This window comes from Lithobates pipiens, unplaced genomic scaffold (assembly GCF_037356315.1).
Source record: "Lithobates pipiens isolate NorthernLeopardFrog02 unplaced genomic scaffold, aLitPip1_a1.2 Scaffold_22, whole genome shotgun sequence".
NCBI lineage: Eukaryota > Metazoa > Chordata > Amphibia > Anura > Ranidae > Lithobates > Lithobates pipiens.
Genome location: NW_027507784.1, coordinates 195134028 through 195157704, shown reverse-complemented (window position 1 = coordinate 195157704; position 23677 = coordinate 195134028). Strand labels below are relative to the sequence as shown.

Sequence of the window (23677 nt, the reverse complement as noted above, 5' to 3'; positions counted from 1 at the left end):
GGTGACGTCTATGATGACGTGTCTAGGGACGTCACGTGGGTGCCCACAAGAGAGGAAGAGGAGGGGAGTTCAGAGGGAGATATGGACCAGCAGATAGGGAGGAGACTCAGGCAGAACTTACATTGCACCGGAGGGACAAACCAGACTGCTAATGTATCAGGAGCGAGGAATCAACCATGTACAGTCACATCTGGCGCTCTCAGGACGCCGGCACATGGCTCCGCAGTGTGGGCTTTATTTAACGTGTCCGCTGCTGACAATAGTGTTGCCATCTGCAGCCTTTGCAGTCAACGCATAAGTCACGGTAAGCCCAACACTCACCTAGGGACGACCGCCTTAAGAAGGCACATGAGCTGCCATCACCGAGCCCAGTGGGAGCAACGGAACCCACAAAGCCACACTCCAGGCTCTCACCATCCAGCCTCTTCTACTTCTCCTTCTCTCTACTCAGACTTGTCCACCTTCCATCATGCCATCCTCACGTTTTTCTGGGAAAAGGCACGCTTCCTTGGGCCAAATGTTCGAGCGTAAAGAAATGATGACACCGGATAACCCTCTTGCCCAATGGTTGACTGCTGGCTTGTCAGAACTGATAGCCCACCAACTACTGCCATATAAACTGGTGGACTCAGAGGCCTTTTCGAAAATTTGTGGCCATTGGAACACCACAATGGAAGGTCCCAGGAAGGAAGTATTTCTCACAGAAGGGCATCCCAGAGCTATATGGCCATGTTCAGCGGCAAGTGAATGTATCTCTGGCACACAGTGTCGGTGCCAAGATACATCTGACCACAGACACGTGGTCTAGCAAACACGGGCAGGAAAGGTATATAACTTTTACTGCCCACTGGATGAACCTTCTGACGGCCGTCAAGCATGTAACTCATGGCACCCGTGTAGATTTGGTTTTACCACCACGGATTGCATGCAGGCCTGAGTCTTCTTATCCTCCTCCTACTCCATCCTCCCTCTCCTCCTCGGCTGACTCCTCCTTTTCCGCTGCTAGCGTCTCTTCCTCTGAGCCCAGAATCTATTCGACATGCCAGGTGAGATGTTGCCATGCTGTGCTGCGTCTGTTGTGCCTGGAAGCCAAGAGCCACACTGGCCCTGCAATCCTTTCAGCTTTGCATTCACAGGCAGATCAGTGGCTAACACCGCTCAATTTGACAGTTGGTAAAGTGGTGTGTGACAACGGTGCCAATCTGCTTATCGCATTGAAACAGGACAAAATTACACACGTGCCATGCATGGTACACGTCTTAAACTTTATCGTGCGGCGATTCATTGTCAAATACCCTGGGGTCCAGGACATCTTTCGGCAGGCAAGGAAAATCTCGGCCCATTTCAGAAGATCTTACACGGCCATGGCTCGCCTTGGTGACATTCAGCGGTGACACAATCTGCTGGTCAGACGTCTTATTTGCGATTGCCCAACGTGATGAAACGTGCAGTTAACGAATACCTGTACGAACTCTGCGGCAGAACAGGTTCTGGGGAGCTTGATTTCTTTTCACTGCACCAGTGGCTGCTCATGCAGACTTCTGCGGCCATTTGATGAGATCAACAAACTGGTCAGTCACAGCCATGGCACCATCAGTGACATCATACCTTACGCCTTCTTTATGGAGCGTGCATTGCGTCATGTCATTGATCAAGCCATGGAGGAGCAGGAAGATGAGGAAGTGTCACGTACCTGGTGGTTGAGCCCACGGATGCTGGGAGCGGCTACTCGTATTCCTCCGGCTCAGGAACTCCTGGTAGAGGATACAGAGGTTCTAGAGCGCGGAAGGGGCACAAGTGCCAAGCAGGACACAGGTGTAAAGCTCCGGGTGCAGGAGAGGAGCAGATGCAGCAGGAACAGCGACCAGCAGGCGATGAGATCGGTAGAAGACGCACACGCTGGAGCAGCGGGGAAGGTGTTCTGTAGTACGGCTCCTCACGACAGACCCGTAAACAGGTAAGGCAGGATACCGGAAGACTGGCACCGTAGAGGGACAGCAGACTGGACGAAGTGGTGAACAAGCCGGGTCAGGAACAGGCAGGCAGGTAGGTACCGAATCAGCAGGCAGAAGAATCGTCAGACAAGCCGGGGTCGGAGGCAGGCAGCAAACAAGGGATCGTCAGGATAAGCCGGGTCACAGGAACGAGCAAGTAGTAAGCAGGAGCAGAGGGGTCACGACAGGAACACTGTAGACCGGACAGCAAGGAGGCAAGGCAACAGGTCCCCTTAAGTAACCCCTTTGGCGCCAAGAGCCGTCACGGCGCGCTCCCGCGTGCACGCGCACGCCCGCGCGCTCCCGCGGATCCGCGGACCCGCGCGCGCCCAGCAACACCAGCGCGCACCCGCATGCGCCCACCTGTGTTAGCGCGCACCCGCGTGCGCCCAATAGCACTAACGCGCACCCGCGTGCGCCCATCAGGACATCTGCGCACCCGCGTGCGCCCACCTATGTTGGCGCGCACCCGCGTGCGCCCACCTGCGTTAGCGCGCACCCGCGTGCGCCCACCTGCGTTAACGCGCACCCGCGTGCGCCCACCTGGGCCTAACGTCTCTGCCAACGAAGGGATCTGGGACAGCGGGTTTAAGAAGAGCCACATGGAAAACCGGATGGACCCGGAAAGACTCTGGTAGTTGCAACTCGTACGCCACGCTGTTGATCTTCCTCTTAACCGGAAAAGGACCAATAAACTTGGGACCCAGTTTCCTGGAGGGACATGCCAGCTTTAGGTTCAGGGTTGACAGCCAAACTTGATCCCCAGTCTCCAGGCTAAGTTCCCCTCTCCTCTTTCTATCAAAGATCCGTTTGTAATATTCCTGAGTTCTGGACATTGTTTCCCGAAGAAGCTTGTTGTTGTTGCTGAAGAAGGTCAAAGTTTCCTGAACGGCAGGTACCGAACATTCCGGGAGATTATTTGTTAGAAACAGGGGGTGAAATCCGTAATTTGCAAAGAAAGGGGTTTGTTTGGTGGTGGAGTGGACAGAATTATTGTAGGCAAACTCAGCGAGAGGTAAGAGGGAGACCCAATCATCTTGAGAGAAAGATGAGAAGCAACGTAAGTACTGTTCCAAAGTTTGATTTGTTCTTTCCGTCTGGCCATTAGTCTGCGGATGATAAGCAGAGGAAAAGGAAAGGTTGATCTCCAGGGAACCACATAACGCCCTCCAGAACCTTGAAGTAAACTGTAACCCCCGATCAGAGACAATGTCCACAGGGATCCCATGAAGCCTCACAATTTCTCTAACAAATACCTTAGCAGTCTCAGCAGCGGAGGGGGTACCTTTCATGGGAAGGAAGTGCGCCATCTTTGAGAGCCTGTCCACAACTACGAAGATGGTAGAATGGTCTTCAGAAAGAGGCAGTTCAACAATAAAATCCATGGAGATCATCCTCCATGGTCTTTCAGGGACAGGCAGAGGTTTCAGCAGACCCCAGACCTTGGATCTGCTGCCCTTGTTTCTCGAGCAGACCGTGCAGGATTCCACATAATTCTTGCAGTCCTTTGCCAGTTGTGGCCACCAAAAGGTCCGCTGCAGGAGTTCAAGTGATTTGATTAGCCCGAAATGACCGGCCAACTTATGGTCATGGCAGGCGCTGAGAACAGCTACCCGTACCCCCTGGGGTACAAAGATCTTGTCCAGATGCCACAAAAGATTGTCTCTTGCCTGCAGAGTGACACCAGGAGGAGGAGAGACATGGAGTGAGGCCTGTTTGATCTGGTCCAACAGGTTTTCCTGAAGTAAAAGGAAATTCCCGGAAGATAGGATAGTATCCGGGGGAGAAGAGGCTTCAGATCCGCAAAACATCCTCGAGAGGGCATCCGGCTTGGTATTTTTCGACCCAGGTCTGTAGGTTATATGAAAAGAAAATCGAGTAAAAAAGAGTGCCCACCTGGCCTGACGTGGTTTTAGCCTCTTAGCGACCTTCAGGTACTCGAGATTCTTGTGATCCGTAAAAATGAGGATGGGGTGTGCTGCTCCTTCCAGAAGGTACCTCCATTCCTCGAGTGCCGATTTGATGGCCAACAGCTCCCGATCTCCCACATCATAATTCCTTTCAGCTTCCGAAAGCTTGCGGGAGAAGAATGCCACCAGATGCAGGAGGGCCTTGGAACCTTGCCTCTGTGAAAGAACAGCCCCAACCGCAATTTCAGAAGCGTCGACCTCTAAGATGTAGGGTAGAGCTGGATCAGGGTGCTTCAGGATTAATGCCGAGGTGAACAGCTTCTTGAGGGCCACAAAAGCCTCCTGGGCTTCGGAAGTCCAGTGGAACCGATAGCCCTGCTTCGTGAGCTTCGTGATGGGGGAGATGATGGTAGAGAACCCCCTGATGAATTTCCGGTAAAAGTTGGCGAAGCCCACGAAACGTTGAACGCCCTTCTTATCAGAGGGGGCAGGCCAATCCAGAATGGCGGAAACCTTTTGTGGGTCCATTTGAATGCCTTCCACAGAGATAATCAAGCCCAGAAACTGAATACTCTGCTGCTCAAACACACATTTTTCTGGTTTTGCGTAAAGGCCATGACAACGTAATCTGATTAACACCTTTTTGACGTGCTCACGGTGCTCGGACAGAGAAGAGGAAAAGATCAAGATGTCATCAAGGTAAATTATAACAAACAAGTCAAGATAGTCCCTGAAGATGTCATTCACGAAGTGCTGGAATGTAGCAGGTGCATTGCATAGTCCAAAGGGCATGACCAGGTACTCAAAATGCCCGAACCGGGTGCGAAAGGCAGTCTTCCACTCATCGCCGCTTCGGATACGAATCAGGTTATAGGCCCCGCGAAGATCCAGCTTAGTAAATACCGCCGCCGTCCCTAGTCTCTGGAATAGTTCGGGTACCAGAGGTAGAGGGTACCGATTCTTGATAGTTATTTTATTCAGTTCCCGATAATCAACACAGGGGCGCAGAGAGTGGTCTTTCTTCTCTACAAAGAAGATTCCGGCTCCCGCGGGGGAGGTAGAAGGTCGGATGAATCCCCTTTCCAAGTTCTCATCAATATACGTCTTCAAGGTGCCCAACTCCAGCTCAGTTAGAGGAAAGATCCTTCCGAAAGGGATTTCGGCCCCCGGAAGGAGCTCAATCGGACAATCGTAAGGTCTATGTGGCGGGAGAGTTTCGGCACCTTTCTTGTTGAAAACGTCCAAAAACTCGTGGTAGGCCTCAGGAACAGATTGGAGAATCTCCTTGTCAGCTTCCAGGCACAACAAAGAAGGGGAAATATCGGTAGGCTTAATCAAGCAATGCTGGTTGCAATAGGGAGAGGAGAAGTTAATCTTTCCGGTACACCAGTCCACTTGAGGGTTATGGGCCTTCAGCCAGGGCATGCCAAGGATGATTGGGAATAAGGGAGAATCAATAATGTCCAGGCATAAAAGTTCTTGATGGTTCTCCGAGATGGTGGTCAACAGGGGTCTTGTTTCCTGTGTAACTGGCCCGGACTTAAGAACAGATCCGTCGGCCAAGTGTACTGAAAGTCCCTTCGCCCGTGGACGCAGGGGAACGTGGTTCTTGATGGCAAAGGTCAAGTCCATGAAGCCACTGCAAGCTCCAGAATCAATAATTGCGGTGGCCCGAATACTCCTTCCTGGAAGCTGTAAGAGAGCGCAAACAGCCAGATGAGAAGCATAATCAGGTAAGGTGGATACAGGTACAGGAGTAGTGGCTTGGCACTTACGGAGCTTGGCTGGGCAGGTCCTTACATAGTGTCCTGGTTCCCCGCAGTACAGGCACAGATTATTAGTCCTCCTACGCAGACGTTCTTCCGGCGTGAGAGAGGGCCGTAGGAGACCAAGTTGCATAGGTTCGGAAGAATCGGAGGAAGAAGACACCGGAGCAGAAGAAGCTGGCTGAGGGTAACTGGGGACTCGAGGAAGCATCCAAACAGGACGGGAAGGACCGGCAGAGTGTTCTGATCTCCGTTCTCTTAATCTCCTGTCGATCTGTATGGAGAGGTTAATGAGAGCTTCTAAAGTCTCTGGGATGCCCACACGGGCCAGCTCGTCCTTTAAGTTTTCAGAGAGACCTGCACGAAATTGGAAGCGCAGGGCGGCGTCGTTCCAGTTGGTATCGGCACTCCACCGCCTGAACTCAGTTACATAGTCCTCTACAGGTCTGCGGCCCTGCTGTAAGGAGTGCAAGGCCGCTTCTGCGGTAGCTGTCAACTGAGGGTCCTCATAAAGCTGGGACATTGCCTGGAAGAAGGAGTCCAAGTTATCAAGAGAGGCATGCTTCTGCTCGAGAAGACGGTGGGCCCAAGACTGAGGTTCCCCTAGTAACAAGGAAATGACGAACCCCACCTTAGTGGCTTCAAGAGAGAAAGTCCGGGGTTGCAGGACAAAGAATAAACCGCAGGCGTTACGGAATGCCCTGAATTTGCTTCGATCCCCTGAGAACCTCTCAGGCGTGGGGACCCTTGGTTCGGGTGGCATCATTACCACGGACGGAGTGGGAGCTGGACCTGATGAAGGTGGTGAAGATGCCGACAAAGCCTGAACTTGACCCTCCAGACGGTTGTACCCTTCTTGTAGGTTCTTCACAGCCTGAGTGAGACCAGCAAGGTGGCGGCAAAGTTCATCCATCGGGGAGGCTCCCGACGTGGGCTCGGACATGGCTGTCCGGTACTGTCACGTACCTGGTGGTTGAGCCCACGGATGCTGGGAGTGGCTACTCGTATTCCTCTGGCTCAGGAACTCCTGGTAGAGGATACAGAGGTTCTAGAGCGCGGAAGGGGCACAAGTGCCAAGCAGGACACAGGTGTAAAGCTCCAGGTGCAGGAGAGGAGCAGATGCAGCAGGAACAGCGACCAGCAGGCGATGAGATCGGTAGAAGACGCACACGCTGGAGCAACGGGGAAGGTGTTCTGTAGTACGGCTCCTCACGACAGACCCGTAAGCAGGTAAGGCAGGATACCGGAAGACTGGCACCGTAGAGGGACAGCAGACTGGACGAAGTGGTGAACAAGCCGGGTCAGGAACAGGCAGGCAGGTAGGTACCGAATCAGCAGGCAGAAGAATCGTCAGACAAGCCGGGGTCAGAGGCAGGCAGCAAACAAGGGATCGTCAGGATAAGCCGGGTCACAGGAACGAGCAAGTAGTAAGCAGGAGCAGAGGGGTCACGACAGGAACGCTGTAGACCGGACAGCAAGGAGGCAAGGCAACAGGTCCCCTTAAGTAACCCCTTTGGCGCCAAGAGCCGTCACGGCGCGCTCCCGCGCGCACGCGCACGCCCGCGCGCTCCCGCGGATCCGCGGACCCGCGCGCGCCCAGCAACACCAGCGCGCACCCGCATGCGCCCACCTGTGTTAGCGTGCACCCGCGTGCGCCCAATAGCACTAACGCGCACCCGCGTGCGCCCATCAGGACATCTGCGCACCCGCGTGCGCCCACCTATGTTGGCGCGCACCCGCGTGCGCCCACCTGCGTTAGCGCGCACCCGCGTGCGCCCACCTGCGTTAACGCGCACCCGCGTGCGCCCACCTGCGTTAACGCGCACCCGCGTGCGCCCACCTGCGTTAACGCGCACCCGCGTGCGCCGACAGACACTCATAACAGGGGCTTTGCAGCCCGAACCTTCAGTAGCGGACAGATGGCTGGGCTGACCTTCTTGACAGGAAGTCACAATGCTGGATGAATTCCCAGGGGGGACTACTCTATCTGAGACAAGTCAACAACAGGAGTCTGAAGAGGAGTCAGAGGAGGATGGTGCCAGGGCGGATGAGGAGGAGCAAGAAGAGCATGCTTTAAACCTTTCTGGGATCCCTTTTGTTGTCCGTGGATGGGGGGAGGAGAACGAGGAGGGTGACATTATCCTGGATGATGAGCAGGAGCCAGGCCACCCCACCGCTTCCAATTTAGTGCAAATGCGGGCCTTCATGCTCCAGTGTTTTAACAGGGACCCCCGTATAAAAAGCATAAAGGTCAAGGACCAGTACTGGGTGGCAACGTACTTAGACCCCCGGTACAAACACAAAATGGTGGAAATGTTACCACCATCACAGAGGGCTGTCAGAATGGAGCACTTACAGGCCTTGCTTAGAGAAATGCTGCATTCTGCTTTTGCGTGCGCTGGCAGAGGAATTCCCACTCCCAGAGAAAGAGTTGCGGTTACCAATACAACAGCGCCTGCAAGAAGAGGGCGGTTTGAAGATGTGTTGGTCACTTCTGATATGAGATCATTCTTTCAGCCGACCCATCAACATGTGTCATCCGGATCCAGCATCAGGGAACGCCTAGACTGACAGGTGTCCGACTACATCGGGTTAACGACCGATGTGGAGGCTCTGAGAAGTGATGAACCCTTGGACTACTGGGTGGGCAGGCTTGAACTCTGGCCAGAGCTTGCACAATTTGCAATGGAACTGTTGGCTTGCCCCTTGTCCAGTGTCCTGTCCGAAAGGACGTTCAGTGCAGCAGGGGGGATCGTGACCGATAAGCATACTCACCTAGCTCACGACAGTGTTGACTACCTCACATTTATAAAAATGAATGAGGCATGGATCTCGGAGGAATTCAACACATGTAACCAGTAGATCATGTATATGAATAACTCTATAAACGATTTATATAATCTAGCACACAGACCTTTTTTCTACCTTTGGCTCACTTGTACAAAAAAAGCACACCATACTATATGTCCGTACCCTCCTGTTTGAAGAGGTTGAGTGGTGTCATATTTTTGGGTCTGCAGTGAGTTGCTGGTGTCAGTGCTCGTGTCAGTGTTGGTGTCAGTGCTCTCTATCTCGGTGCTGGTGTCAGTGCTCTCTATCTCAGTGCTGGTGTCAGTGCTTTCTATCTCGGTGCTGGTGTCAGTGCTCTCTATCTCGGTGCTGGTGTCAGTGCTCTCTATCACAGTGCTGGTGTCAGTGCTCTCTATCACGGTGCTGGTGTCAGTGCTCTCTATCACGGTGCTGGTGTCATTGCTCTCTATCACGGTGCTGGTGTCAGTGCTCTCTATCTCGGTGCTCGTGTCAGTACTCTCTATCTTGGTGCTGGTGTCAGTGCTCAGTCTCTATCGCGGTGCTGGTGTCAGTGTTCTATCTCAGTGCGGGTGTCAGTGAGGGAGATACCAGCGGGGAAGCCAATCGGCAGGCAGTGCCAGCACCATGGCTGAGGATCAGCATTAGACTGGCACCGACCGGACCACCGTAGTGGAGCCCTGCATAGGTGGGGGCAGGGGCGGACTGACAACTGATGGGGCCCCCGGGCAATAGAAGATCATGGGGCCCCCTGCGTCCCAAGCCACACCTGGACAGGGGGACATTTGGGGGGAGCACACAAGGGGACACTGGGGGAGCACACAGGGAGACCCTGGGAGGGGGAGAGTGCACAGGGGGACACTGGCGGAGGGGGAGAGCACACAGTGGACCCTGTGGGGTTGGAGAGCACATGGGGAACACTGAGGGGGGGAAAGCACATAGAGCATGGGTCCTCAAACTATGGACCTCCAGTTGTTCAGGAACTACAATTCCCATCATGCCTAGTCATGTCTGTGAATGTCAGAGTTTTACAATGCCTCATGGGATGTGTAGTTTCACAACAGCTGGAGGGCCACAGTTTGAGGATCCCTGACATAGAGGGACACTGGGGAGGGGGGAACCACACAGGGGGACACTGGAGGGAGCACACAGGGAGACCCTGGGAAGGGGAGAGGGCACAGGGGGGCACTGGGGGAGGGGGAAAGCACACGGGGGACACTGTGGGGTTGGGGAGCAAACGGGGTCACTGGGGAAGAGCACACAGAGGGACACTGTGGGGGGAGAGCATACAGGGAGACCCTGGGGAGGGGGGGAAATCACATGGGGGACACTGGGGGAGCACACAGGAAGACACTGTGGGGGTGGGGAGCACACAGGAAGACACTGTGGGGGGTGGGGAGCACACAGGAGGACACTGTGGGGGGAGGGGAGCATGCAGGAGGACACTATGGGGGGAGAACACAGGAGGACACTGGGGGGAGGGAGCACACAGGAGGACACTGTGGGGGGAGAGGAGCACACAGGAGGACACTGTGGGGGGAGGGGAGCACACAGGCGGACACTGTGGGGGGAGGGGAGCACACAGGAGGACACTGTGGGGGGGAGCACACAGGAGGACACTGTGGGGGGGGAGCACACAGGAGGACACTGTGGGGGGGAGCACACAGGAGGACACTGTGGGGGGGGGGGGCACACAGGAAGACACTGTGGGGGGGAGCACACAGGAAGACACTGTGGGGGGAGCACACAGGGGAACACTGGGGGGAGCACACAGGGGAACACTGGGGGGAGCACAGTGGGACACTTTGGGGGGAAGAGCACACAGGGGAACACTGTGGGGGGAGCACATAGTGGGACACTGCTGGGGAGCACACAGGGGAATACTGGGGGGAGCACACAGGGGAATACTGGGGAGGAGCACACAGGGGAATACTGGGGGGAGCACACAGGGGACCCTGTGGGGGGAGCACACACAGGGGGACACTGGGGGGAAGCACACACAGGGGGACCCTGTGGGGGGGAGCACACACAGGGGGACACTGGGGGGGAGCACATACAGGGGGACACTGGGGGGTAGCACACACAGGGGGACACTGGGGGGAGCACACACAGGGGAGGACACACAGGGGAACACTGGGGGACACACAGGGGAATACTGGGGAGGGGACACACAGGGGGACACTGGGGAAGGGACACTGGGGAGGGGACACACAGGGGGACACACAGGGGGACACTGGGGAGGGGACACACAGGGGGACACTGGGGAGGGGACAGACACAGGGGAATACTGGGGAGGGGACAGACACAAGGGAATACTGGGGAGGGGACACACAGGGGGACACACACAGGGGAATACTGGGGGGACACTGGGGAGGGGACATACACGGGGGGACACATAGGGGGACACACACACTGGGGGACATTGGGGGGACACATTTGGACACTGGGGAGGGGGACACACAGGGCAACACTGTGGGGGGAGAGCATACAGGGGGTTAGTGTGGAGAGGGGAGAGAGCACACTGAAGACTGGCCCGGGCTCCATACATCTGTACTGGTCACCCCCTCCCTCCTATGGCGGCCCTCCAGTAAAAAAAGTTTCACTCACCCCGGCCATGCCTGTAATCAATACCGCTAACCGCGCGCTGCTCCCCGCCTGCCCCTCCTCACTTCTCGTCCGTCCTAGGTGATGTAGTGTACAGTGCAAGCACCGGCGACGGACGGGAGGGAAGGAGGAGCCGGCGGGGAGCAGCGCGCTGTTAGCAGTATTATTACAGCCGCTACAAGGGGCCCCTCGTTGGGACGGCCACGGGCCCCTAATTGCTCCGGGCCCTCGGGCGGCGACCGAATGACCGATGGGTCAGTCCGCCCCTGGGTGGGGGTAAGGGCCAGGCAGAGGGAGGAGTCAGGGGCTCAAGCACAGGTTGGCACACTGAGACACTGGCACAGGACTGTGCTGCCCTGACTGTGGCACTGATCATCTCCTGCACCCCCTTCATAGCATGACCTGACCTTGCTCTCCTACATGGCCTTCATGCGCTCCTGAATTGACAAAATTTCACAGATAAAAAAAAGAATGCTTGTCGTTGTCAATCCCAGATTCACTTAATACTTCTGGTATGTCAGTGTCCATGTTGTGGGACTATGTGTGCACAGCTAGTAAGTATTTTGTGGCTGAAAATATGACCTGGAGGTTTTTAAGGTTTGCCTGCCATTAAAGTGAATGGGTTCTGCCGCAAAACTGCGATTCGTGAACATTTGGGCACGTTCGCGGACCGCGCTCACGAAACATCCAGTCGGAAGTTCGTCCATCACTATTCCTATGTATAATACCTGTAACACATGAAATCTGTAGCCATATTTCATGAAAAACATCTGTAAAAATTGGGTGCTCTGTATCAGAAATTGTATCTGTTGCACAGCTGTTTGCCTTATCTGCTTTTGACTTATGCATGTTGAGAGCAAGTTCTGTGCAATCAGCATGTAGACTTAGAAAATAAGCTATGAACAAGGCATGATATAAAACAGCATAGTCAGTTAAATGATTCACTTATCAGTTAAACTGAGATACTGTGACAAAGCACAAATGAAATGTAGGTGTAACTTACAAAGCTGACTATAAATATAATGGGGAGAAAGTTGTGTTTGCCATGCACCATCTACTTCTTCAAGCAGGAGTTACTCTCATCTGACTCAATCCACCACCATGGTTCACTGGACTGCTGAAGAGAAGGCCGCCATCAACTCTGTTTGGCAGAAGGTCGATGTTGAACAGGATGGACATGAAGCACTTACAAGGTATAACAACTTGGTGATGTTACTTTTTCAGAATCTCTCTACTATGCTACCAGTATCTTCTAACCTGAATCATTTAACAGTCTTCTAATGCTTTATTGTTTCCATGGTTTCAAATTGCACAATGTAATTTAACTTAACAAAGAAAATAAATTGATTACTTGAATCAGATTTGGGCTTGCCTAATAAGGTGCTATGTAAAGTGGAATTCAATCGTTTTCCTTATTTGTTGTATATTTTTCACCTTTTATTGTTTATAAATATATTTTATTTAGGAGAAATCATGGACTTTAGAGGCACCAATGTATTAAAAATGATTTTTATTAATAACAAATATACAAGAATGACTAAAACCATATAAGGTACAAACTTACATAGGCAGTAATCCACACATCCAACTCTAACCGTTGGGACCGGGTCAATAGGTTTACTGACCACTGGGAGTTCCCTGAACAGAGTGGGAGCAGATTACCATTTTTAGAGGTACAAGCTCAACATGTTTCCTGATATGATGCTTTTTTGGGAGCTTATCAATATTTTTCATAGAAGGTTCATGTTGCTGATACAAGAATCACAGCCAAAAAGTAAGGTCTGCCGGTGGAGGTGTCAGACAAAAATCGAACTGAGGATATAATTTTCCACTACTCCCTGGCTTGTTAAGTTAATCTGTGTAATTATTATAATTAAAATAATACTATCAAAGTATTTTAACAAAATTATAATTGGCATTTATTTATCTTTACTGATGTTTTCTTTCTCTTACTTCTTTTCGTTTCCTAAGAGGGGACTTCCTGCATTATAGATACTGTAATAAATGTTAGTTTTGAAAGTAACATATATCTTTAAACAGTGTGATAACATAATATTTTTTTTTATTATTCATATCCTCGTACACATACAAGCAAGTAATAATTGCTACAAGTTCACAGGTACATACCACTCAGTCATACAGGTACCGCATCATACCCATGAAGTTGTATTATTCATTGATGATGTCTATATATTGGAAGGTTCCTGGTGGAAAATATTAATCAAACATGTTTCTTCTATTTTTCATAGGCTGTTTTTAGTCTACCCCTGGACCCAGAGGTATTTCGGCACCTTTGGAAATCTCTCCAGCCCAGCTGCAATTGCTGGTAATGCTAAGGTGCATGCACATGGCAAGAAGATTCTGGGAGCTATCGACAATGCCATCCATCATCTAGACAACGTGAAGGGCACTCTGCACGACCTCAGTGAGAAACATGCTAACCAACTTCATGTGGATCCTGAGAACTTTAGGGTATTAATCTTAATATTTTATTTAACATTGGCTTGACTGCTTTCTATTGACAAAACAGAAATGTACTTTATGACCTTGTCACCTTCGTAAGTATATTCAAATCCAAATTTTTTTAAATTTGAAGAGTAAGAAATAGTTCAAAGCAAGCTCGTTTTTTTTTTTTGCTGTTTTACTCATGGGGGGGGGGGGGAATTTCCATGTGCTTCTAATGCTGCGTACACACGATCAAACAAGCGGGTGGAAAAGTGCGGCAAACTCAAGTCCGCCAGACAATCCCCCCGTGTATAGCCTCTGGCATATTTTTTGACCCCGAAAGTACGGCGGACTTAGAAAGAAGTTTTGCACTCCAATCTTCCCGCCGGACTCATATTTCGGCGGACATTCCGGCCGTGTGTGTGGCAGTCCGCCGTACTTTTGAAATGAGCGGACTTTTCCCGCCCGGAGAAAAGTCAGCTCATTTCGAGCGGCGGCAACAGAAGACCGGGCCACTGCCTGTAAAAGAGCTATAAGAAGGCGCGGTGGCCTGGCAGAAGAACCGAAGAGGGGGACAAGACCCCCGAAGTCGGAAGAAGAGGCCGGCGGCGAGGAAGAAAGCCGGACTCCTCCGCTAGCAAAAGAGCTACAAGAAGATAGCGGAGGAGTCCGTTGAGAAGACCCCCGAAGACGGAAGACCCCCGGAGCTGTGCAATAAAGTATTTTATCTCGTGTGTTGTGTTTTTTTTGTACTTTTATTTTACAGGTGAATGGGTAGGGGTACATTGTACCCCATACTCATTCACATAGGGTGGGGGGCCGGTATCCGGGGGCCCCCTTATTAAAGGGGGCTCCCGGATTCCGATAAGCCCCCCGCCCGCAGACCCCGACAACCAACGGCCAGGGTTGTCGGGAAGAGGCCCTTGTCCTCATCAACATGGGGACAAGGTGCTTTGGGGTGGGGGGCCGCGCGGCCCCCCCCTCCCCAAGGCACCCCCCATGTTGAGGGTACGCGGCCTGGTACGGCTCAGGAGGGGGGCGCTCGCTCGCCCCCCCTTTCCTGGCCGGCCGGGTAGCGTGCTCGGACAAGGGTCTGTTGTGGACTTGGGGGGGACCCCCACGCCGATTTTTTTCGGTGTTGGGGTTCCCCTTTAAGTCCATACCAGGCGGCGGGGCCAGCGACGTCTCCTTCACGGGCTCCGCCTACCTGGAGACGCACTCGAAATGAGCGGACTTTCCTCCGCGTGTGTGGGCGAGTCCGTTCATTTCAAAAGTAGGGCGGATAGTACGGCGGACTTAGTACGCCGTATTAGTCCGCTCAAAAAGTGCCGTGTGTGGGCAAGTAGCCCGTTCGGAAAGTCCGACGGACAGTCTGGCGGGAAGTCCGCCAGACTAAGTACGTCGGACAGACGGCTACGTTTGTACGCGGCTTTAGAGACTAAACAGGAAATATGATGAAATTTCTAAAAGGTTTAGGAAACATAACCTCAAAAAATATAACCCTTACGTACTTCTTCCAAAACTCAAATCTAAGGAAAAAAAAAAAGTATGGCTTTGAAATGATCTTAATAACTAAAGTAACGGTCGATAGTAATACAGAACAACTACTTTTTTTTTTTAGCTCAAGGAATAAATAGCAACTGCTGATCTGTAGTTGTAGTACACTTTAACACATTTTCAGACTTGTTTGCTCTTTGCTTTGCTGTTATATATCACTATTTTTCTAATTAAATATTTTGATAATGTACGGATTTAATTACTAATACCAAAATTTTGCTTTTTTTTATGCAGCGTCTTGGAGGAGTGTTGGTTATTGTCCTGGCTGCCAAACTGGGATCTGCCTTTAGCCCTCAAGTCCAGCATGCATGGGAGAAGTTCATTGCTGTCCTGGTTGATGCTCTTAGCCACAGCTATCAGTAAACTACAACATGAACAGAAAGCAGCATAGTTTTCACTGAGGCTGTGTATTAATGTGTGTTCCATTTGTAGCACATGTGAATAAAAAGAAAAATTAAAAAAGCTCCCTCCTGTAATGTCATATTTATTTGTAAATGCTAAAATAACAATATGGCCTGTAAATGAAAATAGGTTAATTTGGTGTATTTCCTAGTTGGGCTAACTGATTTCAGAAGACAAAGATAAAGAGTCTGGAATGGATTTTTCATGAATGCTATTCTTAGCCTGGCACTTAACAGTCTCTGCCAAGGGAGGACTGAATTTATTGTTCCTAGCGGACAAACACAATCAACGAGTCCTTTCATGGCAGGGATGCATTTCTGTGGGCTAAAAACAGTGTACCAAGCGAAGTGTGCCATGGTGCCACATTGATTGGTGGGCGTGGTAAAAGGTACCTTTTCCAAAAAGACAAAAAAGACACACTTTTTAACCACTTGCTGACTAGCTGCCGCAGTTGTACTATGGCAGAATGGCGCGGCTGGGCGAAGCAACGTTATGTTACGTCACTTAGCCCTGTGGCCACTAGGGGCGCGCGCGCCTGCTGCTGGCCCCTGGAGCCAATGCGAGTGCCCAGCGGTCACGATCACAGCCAGGCTGCCGCGATCGATCGGGGCACGCAGGGAACCGGGATCTGTGTGTGTAAACATGCAACTCTGAGAAGTGAAAGATCGTCTAAAACAGCGATCTGTTATCTCCCCTACAGAGGCCCCTCCCCCTTCAGTTAGAATCACCTCCCAGGGAACACAATTAACCCCTTGATCGCCCCCCCCCCCCCGTGTTAACCCCTTCCCGGCCAGTGACATTTTACTGTAATAGATGCATTTTTATAGCACTGATTGCTGTATAAATGCTAATGTCACCGCCATTACTAGTAAAAAAAAAAAATTATAATAAAAATGCCATAAAACTATCCCCTATTTTGTAAATGCTATACTTTTTGCGCAAACTTATCAATATACACTTATTGAGAATTTTTTTTTTTTTACCAAAAATATGTAGAAGATTGCGTATCCGCCTATAATTGTTTTTTTATATATTTTTGGGGGATATTTATTATAGCAAAAAGTTAAAAATATTGCATTTTTTTTCAAAATTGTCACTTTTTTTTGTTTATAGCGCAAAAAATAAAAACTGCAGAGGTGATCAAATACCACCAAAAGAAAGCACTGTTTGTGGGAAAAAAAAGACATCAAATTTGGTTGGGTGCAACGTCGCACGATCATGCAATTTGTCAGTTAAACCGACGCAGTGCCAAATCGCAAAAATCGCTTACTTAAAAATGTTGTTATGCTTAAAGGCCAATATTAAAAATACTAAATTTCTATAAAATTATGCCTGGGGGATGCCCTTAACCTGCCTATGGTTAAGAGCATCCCCCAGGCATAATTGGCACATCTGTTTGATATAAACAACCTTCTATAGCTAAACTGTGTGTGACTGTGGAGTGTTACCTGGGAGTCTGGGAGAGAGGCTGAAAAACTGCAGGGGGAGGCAACAGGTCAATTGCACCCCCCCCCCCCCAGAAAACATTAAAGACTGAGGCTGAGCGTGCCAGATTGTAACCAGATTTGAGGTCGGGACAACTTGCAGCCATTCTAAGAATAAATTGCTGTTTAGAAGCCTCGGGACTGCACTCTCCGCCCCCTGTACCTCCTCCTGCAGTTTTTCAGCCTCTCTCGTGCAGGCTGCTGCTTGAGTGGGCGGGATGGGGATGTGCCTTTTCCCCCAGATTATCTCTGCTACTAGCACTACATTGTGGATTTGTTTACAGGCACCTCTATGCTGAGTTATTGCAGCTTAGCATAGAGGTGCTGTTAGATAACAATCTTTATCTACTTTTCATAACAAGTAGGGATGAGCCGAACACCCCCCGGTTCGGTTCGCACCAGAACTTTCGCACGGACCCCACGTTCGTTACGAACGTTAGAACCCCATTGAAGTCTATGGGACTCGAACGTTCGAAATGGAAAGTGCTAATTTTAACGGCTAATATGCAAGATACTGTCCTAAAAAGGGTTTGGGGACCTGGCTCCTGCCCCAGGGGACATGGGTCAATGCCTAAAATGTTTTTAAAAATGGCCGTTTTGGTGGGAGCACTGATTTTACTGACGATTAAAGTGAAAAATAAAAGTGAAATATTCCTTTAAATATGGTGCCTGGGGGGTGTCTGTAGTATGCCTGTGAAGTGCCACGTGTTTCCCGTGTTTAGAACAGTCCCTGCACAAAATGACATTAAACGGAAATAACACCATTTAAAACTGCTTGCGGTTTTAATGTTATATCTGGTTCCTCCAATATGGTTGAAAATCATTCAGAAAAATGGCATGGGCAGCCCTCCCTGCCCATTACCAGCCTATTTGGGTCTTGTACGCATATTAAGGGGAACCCTGTACCCATATTAAAAAAAGGAAATGCGTGTGGCCCTCAGGCCCTATATACTCAGAACAGCAGTATACAGGCGGTGCAAACAAGACAGGGACTGTGTAGGTTTGTTGTGTTAAGTTGAATCTGTTTGTAATTTTCAACTGGTACATTTTTAAAGTGTAGCTCCAGTCAAAAAAACTATTTTTAAGCTTTTTGGAAAACATAGGGAAGGGTTATCACCCCTGTATAATTTGTTTTGTCGTCCATCTTTTTTCATCTCACTTGCTGCTGTCTCCTTGCGTTTGCAAGTAGGAGATGTTTGTAAGTTGGATGTTTGAAAGTAGGGGCCTGCCCTATATGCTCTGCAGAAATGGCGGAACAAGGTGTTGGTTTTGCCACAACATTGTAAGCCCTCAAAGTGACTCTTGGTGGGCGCTGGAACGCCCTGCTGTGAACGATTATATCAAGAATTGTAATTACATGCCATTGTTGAACAGTGGTAGAAAAATTGACCTTTGGTGGTTGTGGTGCTGGTGCCACAACACTTTAAGTCCTCACCGTTACTCTGGGTGGGCACAGGAAGGGGCCCTCCTGTGAAATATTATATCAAGAATTGTAATTACATGTCCCTGTTAAACAGGGGCAGAAAAATTTGGCCTTAGGCACTGCTGCTGGTGCCACCACACTGCAACCTCTTCCATATACTCTAGTTTTTTTGCTGGAATTAGCCCTGCTGAAAAGCATTGCATCAAAAATTGTACTTAAACGCCCCTGTTAAACAGGGGCAGAAAAATTGGGCCTTAGGCACTGGTGCTGGTGCCACCACACTGCAACCTCTGCTATATACTCTAGTTTTATTGCAGGAATTAGCCCTGCTGCAAAGCATTGCATCAAAAATTGTACTTAAACGCCCCTGTTAAACAGGGGCAGAAAAATTGGGCCTTAGGCACTGGTGCTGGTGCCACCACACTGCAACCTCTGCCATATACTCTAGTTTTATTGCAGGAATTAGCCCTGCTGCAAAGCATTGCATCAAAAATTGTAATTAAACGCCCCTGTTAAACAGGGGCAGAAAAATTGGGCCTTAGGCACTGGTGCTGGTGCCACCACACTGCAACCTCTGCCATATACTCTAGTTTTATTGCAGGAATTAGCCCTGCTGCAAAGCATTGCATCAAAAATTGTACTTAACCACTTGCCGACCGCCGCACGACGATGTACGTCGACAGAATGGCACGGGCAGGCATAAGGGCTTACATGTACGTCCTTGCCTGCCCGCCGGTCGGGGGCCCGATCGGGCCCCCGCCCGGTGCCTGCGGCGGTCGGTATTCGTTCGGGAGCGATCCCGGACGAGGGGACGGCCATTCATTCATGGCCACCCCCTCGCGATCGCTTCCGACGAATGAAAATGTCCCGTGACATCATTTCCTCTCCTGTAATGTAAACACAGGAGAGGAAGTGATGTATTCTCTCCTCCGTGTCGGTATTTTTCGTTCCGGCACCGAGGAGAGAGGTTCGGTGAGTTGCACCAACACACCACACATGCAGTAGAACATGCCAGGCACACTCACACCCCCCCTTTACCCCCCGATCACCCCCCAATTACCCCTGCCCCCCCAGTCACAGTGACACCAATTCCTTTTTTTTTTTTTTTTTGCATTGGTGTCATTTGTGACTGTAATAACTGTTAGGGCAGTTAGGGTTAGCCCCCTTTAGTTCTAATGTGCCCCCCTAACCCCCCCAATAAAGGTTTAACCCCGTGATCACCCCCCGTCGCCAGTATCACTAAGGCTGGGTTCACATTGCAGCGGTTTATGAGAACGAATGTGATTCGCACCGCACTGCAGTGCAAATCACATCCGATCTCTGTGCGATTCGAGTTCAGCCATACAGATAGTATGGCTGAATTCGTGTCGCACCCGCCGCACCCGCCGCAAATTCGCACGGGACCCTTTTTTTGGCCCGCAGCAGAATCGGATCGCATGGGTGTTCACACCATGCGATCCGAGTTTGCAGATCGCACTGCGATATGCGAACTGATCTGGGGGTGTCATTAACATTTCACTGACACTCCCAGCAGTTCGCATAGGGCAGTGTGAACTGCCGCCGGGAGGCATGCGATGCGGGAACCCGCCGCGGATTCATGGCGTTCCCGCATCGCTCCAGTGTGAACCCAGCCTAATAAGCGATAGTTTTTCTGATCGCTGTATTAGTGTCACAGGTGACGCTAGTTAGGCAGGTAGGTATTTAGGTTCGCCGCAGCTTTTTATAGCGCCAGGGACCCCCATATACTACCGCATAAAGCCCCCTGATTGCCCCCTAGTTAACCCTTTCACCAGTGATCACCATATAACTGTTACAGGTGACGCTGGTTGGTTAGTTATTTTTTTATAGTTTCAGGGCACCCGCCATTTATTACCTAATAAAGGTTTAACCCCCTGATCACCCGGCGGGTGTCATTTGTGACTGTAATAACTGTTAGGGCAGTTAGGGTTAGCCCCCTTTAGTTCTAAGGTACCCCCCTAACCCCCCCAATAAAGGTTTAACCCCGTGATCACCCCCCGTCGCCAGTGTCACTAAGGCTGGGTTCACATTGCAGCGGTTTATGAGAACGGATGTGATTCGCACCGCACTGCAGTGCAAATCACATCCGATCTCTGTGCGATTCGAGTTCAGCCATACAGATAGTATGGCTGAATTCGTGTCGCACCCGCCGCACCCGCCGCAAACTCGCACGGGACCCTTTTTTTGGTCCGCAGCAGAATCGGATCGCATGGGTGTTCACACCATGCGATCCGAGTTTGCAGATCGCACTGCGATATGCGAACTGATCTGGGGGTGTCATTAACATTTCACTGACACTCCCAGCAGTTCGCATAGGGCAGTGTGAACTGCCGCCGGGAGGCATGTGATGCGGGAACCCGCCGCGGATTCGTGGCGTTCCCGCATCGCTCCAGTGTGAACCCAGCCTAATAAGCGATCGTTTTTCTGATCACTGTATTAGTGTCACAGGTGACGCTAGTTAGGCAGGTAGGTATTTAGGTTCGCCGCAGCTTTTTATAGCGCCAGGGACCCCCATATACTACCGCATAAAGCCCCCTAGTTAACCCTTTCACCAGTGATCACCATATAACTGTTACAGGTGACGCTGGTTGGTTAGTTATTTTTTTTATAGTTTCAGGGCACCCGCCATTTATTACCTAGTCTCACTAGTGTACCCCTAAATTTAGGGGTGTCTACTTTCCAAAATGGGGTCATTTGGGGGGGGTTTGTGCCATCTTGGCATTTTATGGCCTTCAAAACTGTAACGCCCTTAGAAAGCCTGAAGGCGGTGCTTGGTTTTCGGGGCCCCGTACGCGGCTAGGCTCCCAAAAAGTCCCACATATGTGGTATCCCCGTACTCAGGAGAAGCAGCAGAATTTATTTTGGGGTGTCATTTCACATATGCCCATGGCATGCGTGAGCAATATATCATTTAGTGACAACTTTGTGAAAAAAAAAAAAAAAAGTTTGTAATTTTCCCGCAACTTGTGGCAAAATATAAAATATTCCATGGACTCAACATGCCTCTCAGCAAATAGCTTGGGGTGTCTACTTTCTAAAATTGGGTCATTTGTGGGGGTTTTGTGCCATCTTGGCATTTTATGGCCTTCAAAACTGTAATAGGTAGTGAGGAGTGAAGTCAAATATTTACGCCCTTAGAAAACCTGAAGGCGGTTCTTGGTTTTCGGGGCCCCGTACGCGGCTAGGCTCCCAAAAAGTCCCACATATGTGGTATCCCCGTACTCAGGAGAAGCAGCAGAATTTATTTTGGGGTGTCATTTCACATATACCCATAGCATGTGTGAGCAATATATCATTTAGTGACAACTTTGTGAAAAAAAAATAAAAAAAAATTAAAGTTTGTAATTTTCCCGCAACTTGTGGCAAAATATAAAATATTTCATGGACTCAAAATGCCTCTCAGCAAATAGCTTGGGGTGTCTACTTTCTAAAATGGGGTCATTTGTGGGGGTTTTGTGCCATCTTGGCATTTTATGGCCTTCAAAACTGTAATAGGTAGTGAGAAGTGAAATCAAAAATTTACGCCCTCGTACCCCCGTACTCAGGAGAAGCAGCAGAATTTATTTTGGGGTGTCATTTCACATATGTCCATAGCATGTGTGAGCAATATATCATTTAGTGACAACTTTGTGTAAAAAAAAAAAAAAAAAAATTTTTTTGTCATTATTCAATCGCTTGAGGCAAAAAAATAAAATATTCAATGGGCTCAACATGCCACTTATCAATTTCCTTAGGGTGTCTACTTTCCAAAATGGGGTCATTTGGGGGGGGTTTGTACTGCCCTGCCATTTTAGCACCTCAAGAAATGAGATAGGCAGTCGTAAACTAAAAGCTGCGTAAATTCCAGAAAACGTACCTTAGTTTGTAGATGTGACAACTTTTGCGCAAACTAATAAATATACAATTATTGACTTTTTTTTCACCAAAGACATGTGGCTGAATACATTTTGGCCTAAATGTATGACTAAAATTGAGTTTATTGGATTTTTCTAATAACAAAAAGTAGAAAATATCATTTTTTTTTCAAAATTTGCGGTCTTTTTACGTTTATATCGCAAAAAATAAAAATCGCAGAGGCAATCAAATACCATCAAAAGAAAGCTCTATTTTGTTTGGGTACAACATTGCATGACCGCGCAATTACCAGTTAAAGCAGCGCAGTGCCAAATTGTAAAAAGACCTCTGGTCATTTACTAGCAAAATGGTCCGGTCTGAAGGTGGTTAAACGCCCCTGTTAAACAGGGGCAGAAAAATTGGGCCTTAGGCACTGGTGCTGGTGCCACCACACTGCAACCTCTTCCATATACTCTAGTTTTATTGCAGGAATTAGCCCTGCTGCAAAGCATTGCATCAAAAATTGTACTTAAACGCCCCTGTTAAACAGGGGCAGAAAAATTGGGCCTTAGGCACTGGTGCTGGTGCCACCACGCTGCAACCTCTGCCATATACTCTAGTTTTATTGCAGGAATTAGCCCTGCTGCAAAGCATTGCATCAAAAATTGTAATTAAACGCCCCTGTTAAACAGGGGCAGAAAAATTGGGCTGCTGGCATCACCCAGAACCAAAAATGTTCTTCCAACATATCAGCGGAGGAGGAAGAGGATAGACAATCAACATAACAGGACAGTCACTCAGCATCAGCATAGGCAGTCTTGAAGGGATGTGGTATTTCAAAAAAAAATCTTCGGTTACATCAGCTTCAGGTGCTTGGTAGCTGTGGGTGATCCAAGACTGATTCATCTTGATGAAGGTCAGTCGATCAACTGATTCGGTGGACAGGGGCACCCTGTGATCGGTAACAAAGCCACCAGCAGCACTGAAGGTGCGTTCCGAAAGAACGCTGGATGCAGGACAGGCCAGTAGCTCAATTGCATACTGTGCAAGCTCTGGCCAGTGATCCATCCTCAAGACCCAGTAAGCCAGAGGATTTTCGGTGGGAAAGGTGTCCAAGTCTGACCTTGCCCCTAGGTATTCCTGCACCATGTAAATTAGACGCTGGCGATGGGTGCTGGAACCAATCATACCTTGAGGCTGCGGACTAAAAAATTGTCTGAAAGCATCAGTCAGACGGCCACCTTCTCCACCGCTCCTTCTGACCGATGCCTCAGCAACACGTTGTCCAGGACCAGGAGTTTGTAACCTCCCAGTCTCTGGGAACGCGTTGCACAGACCTTTCTGCAAGGCCTCCCGGAGATGTCTCATCCTCTGCTCCCTCTGCGATGGCAAGATAAGGTCGGCAACCTTACCCTTGTACCGTGGATCAAGG

The 23677-nt window shown here is 50.0% G+C and overlaps 1 protein-coding gene across 1 annotated transcript; it reads left to right on the top strand.

The window, feature by feature from the left end:
- Window positions 1-12110: 12110 nt before the first annotated feature.
- LOC143924462 (hemoglobin subunit beta-3-like) lies at window positions 12111-15548 on the top strand. Its single transcript, XM_077448785.1, has 3 exons — window positions 12111-12275; window positions 13332-13554; window positions 15319-15548. The coding sequence occupies exons 1-3, from the start codon at window positions 12184-12186 to the stop codon at window positions 15445-15447; spliced, it is 444 nt and encodes a 147-aa protein (XP_077304911.1). The 5' UTR covers window positions 12111-12183; the 3' UTR covers window positions 15448-15548.
- Window positions 15549-23677: the final 8129 nt, after the last annotated feature.

What these genes read in the sequence shown, in the direction of transcription:
- LOC143924462 (XM_077448785.1), top strand. Translation starts at nt 12,184, where the DNA reads ATGGTTCACTGGACTGCTGAAGAGAAGGCCGCCATCAACTCTGTTTGG. An exon ending in GGACATGAAGCACTTACAAG is followed by an intron (nt 12,276 to 13,331) that starts GTATAACAACTT and finishes TATTTTTCATAG; the next exon opens with GCTGTTTTTAGTCTACCCCT. An exon ending in TGGATCCTGAGAACTTTAGG is followed by an intron (nt 13,555 to 15,318) that starts GTATTAATCTTA and finishes TTTTTTATGCAG; the next exon opens with CGTCTTGGAGGAGTGTTGGT.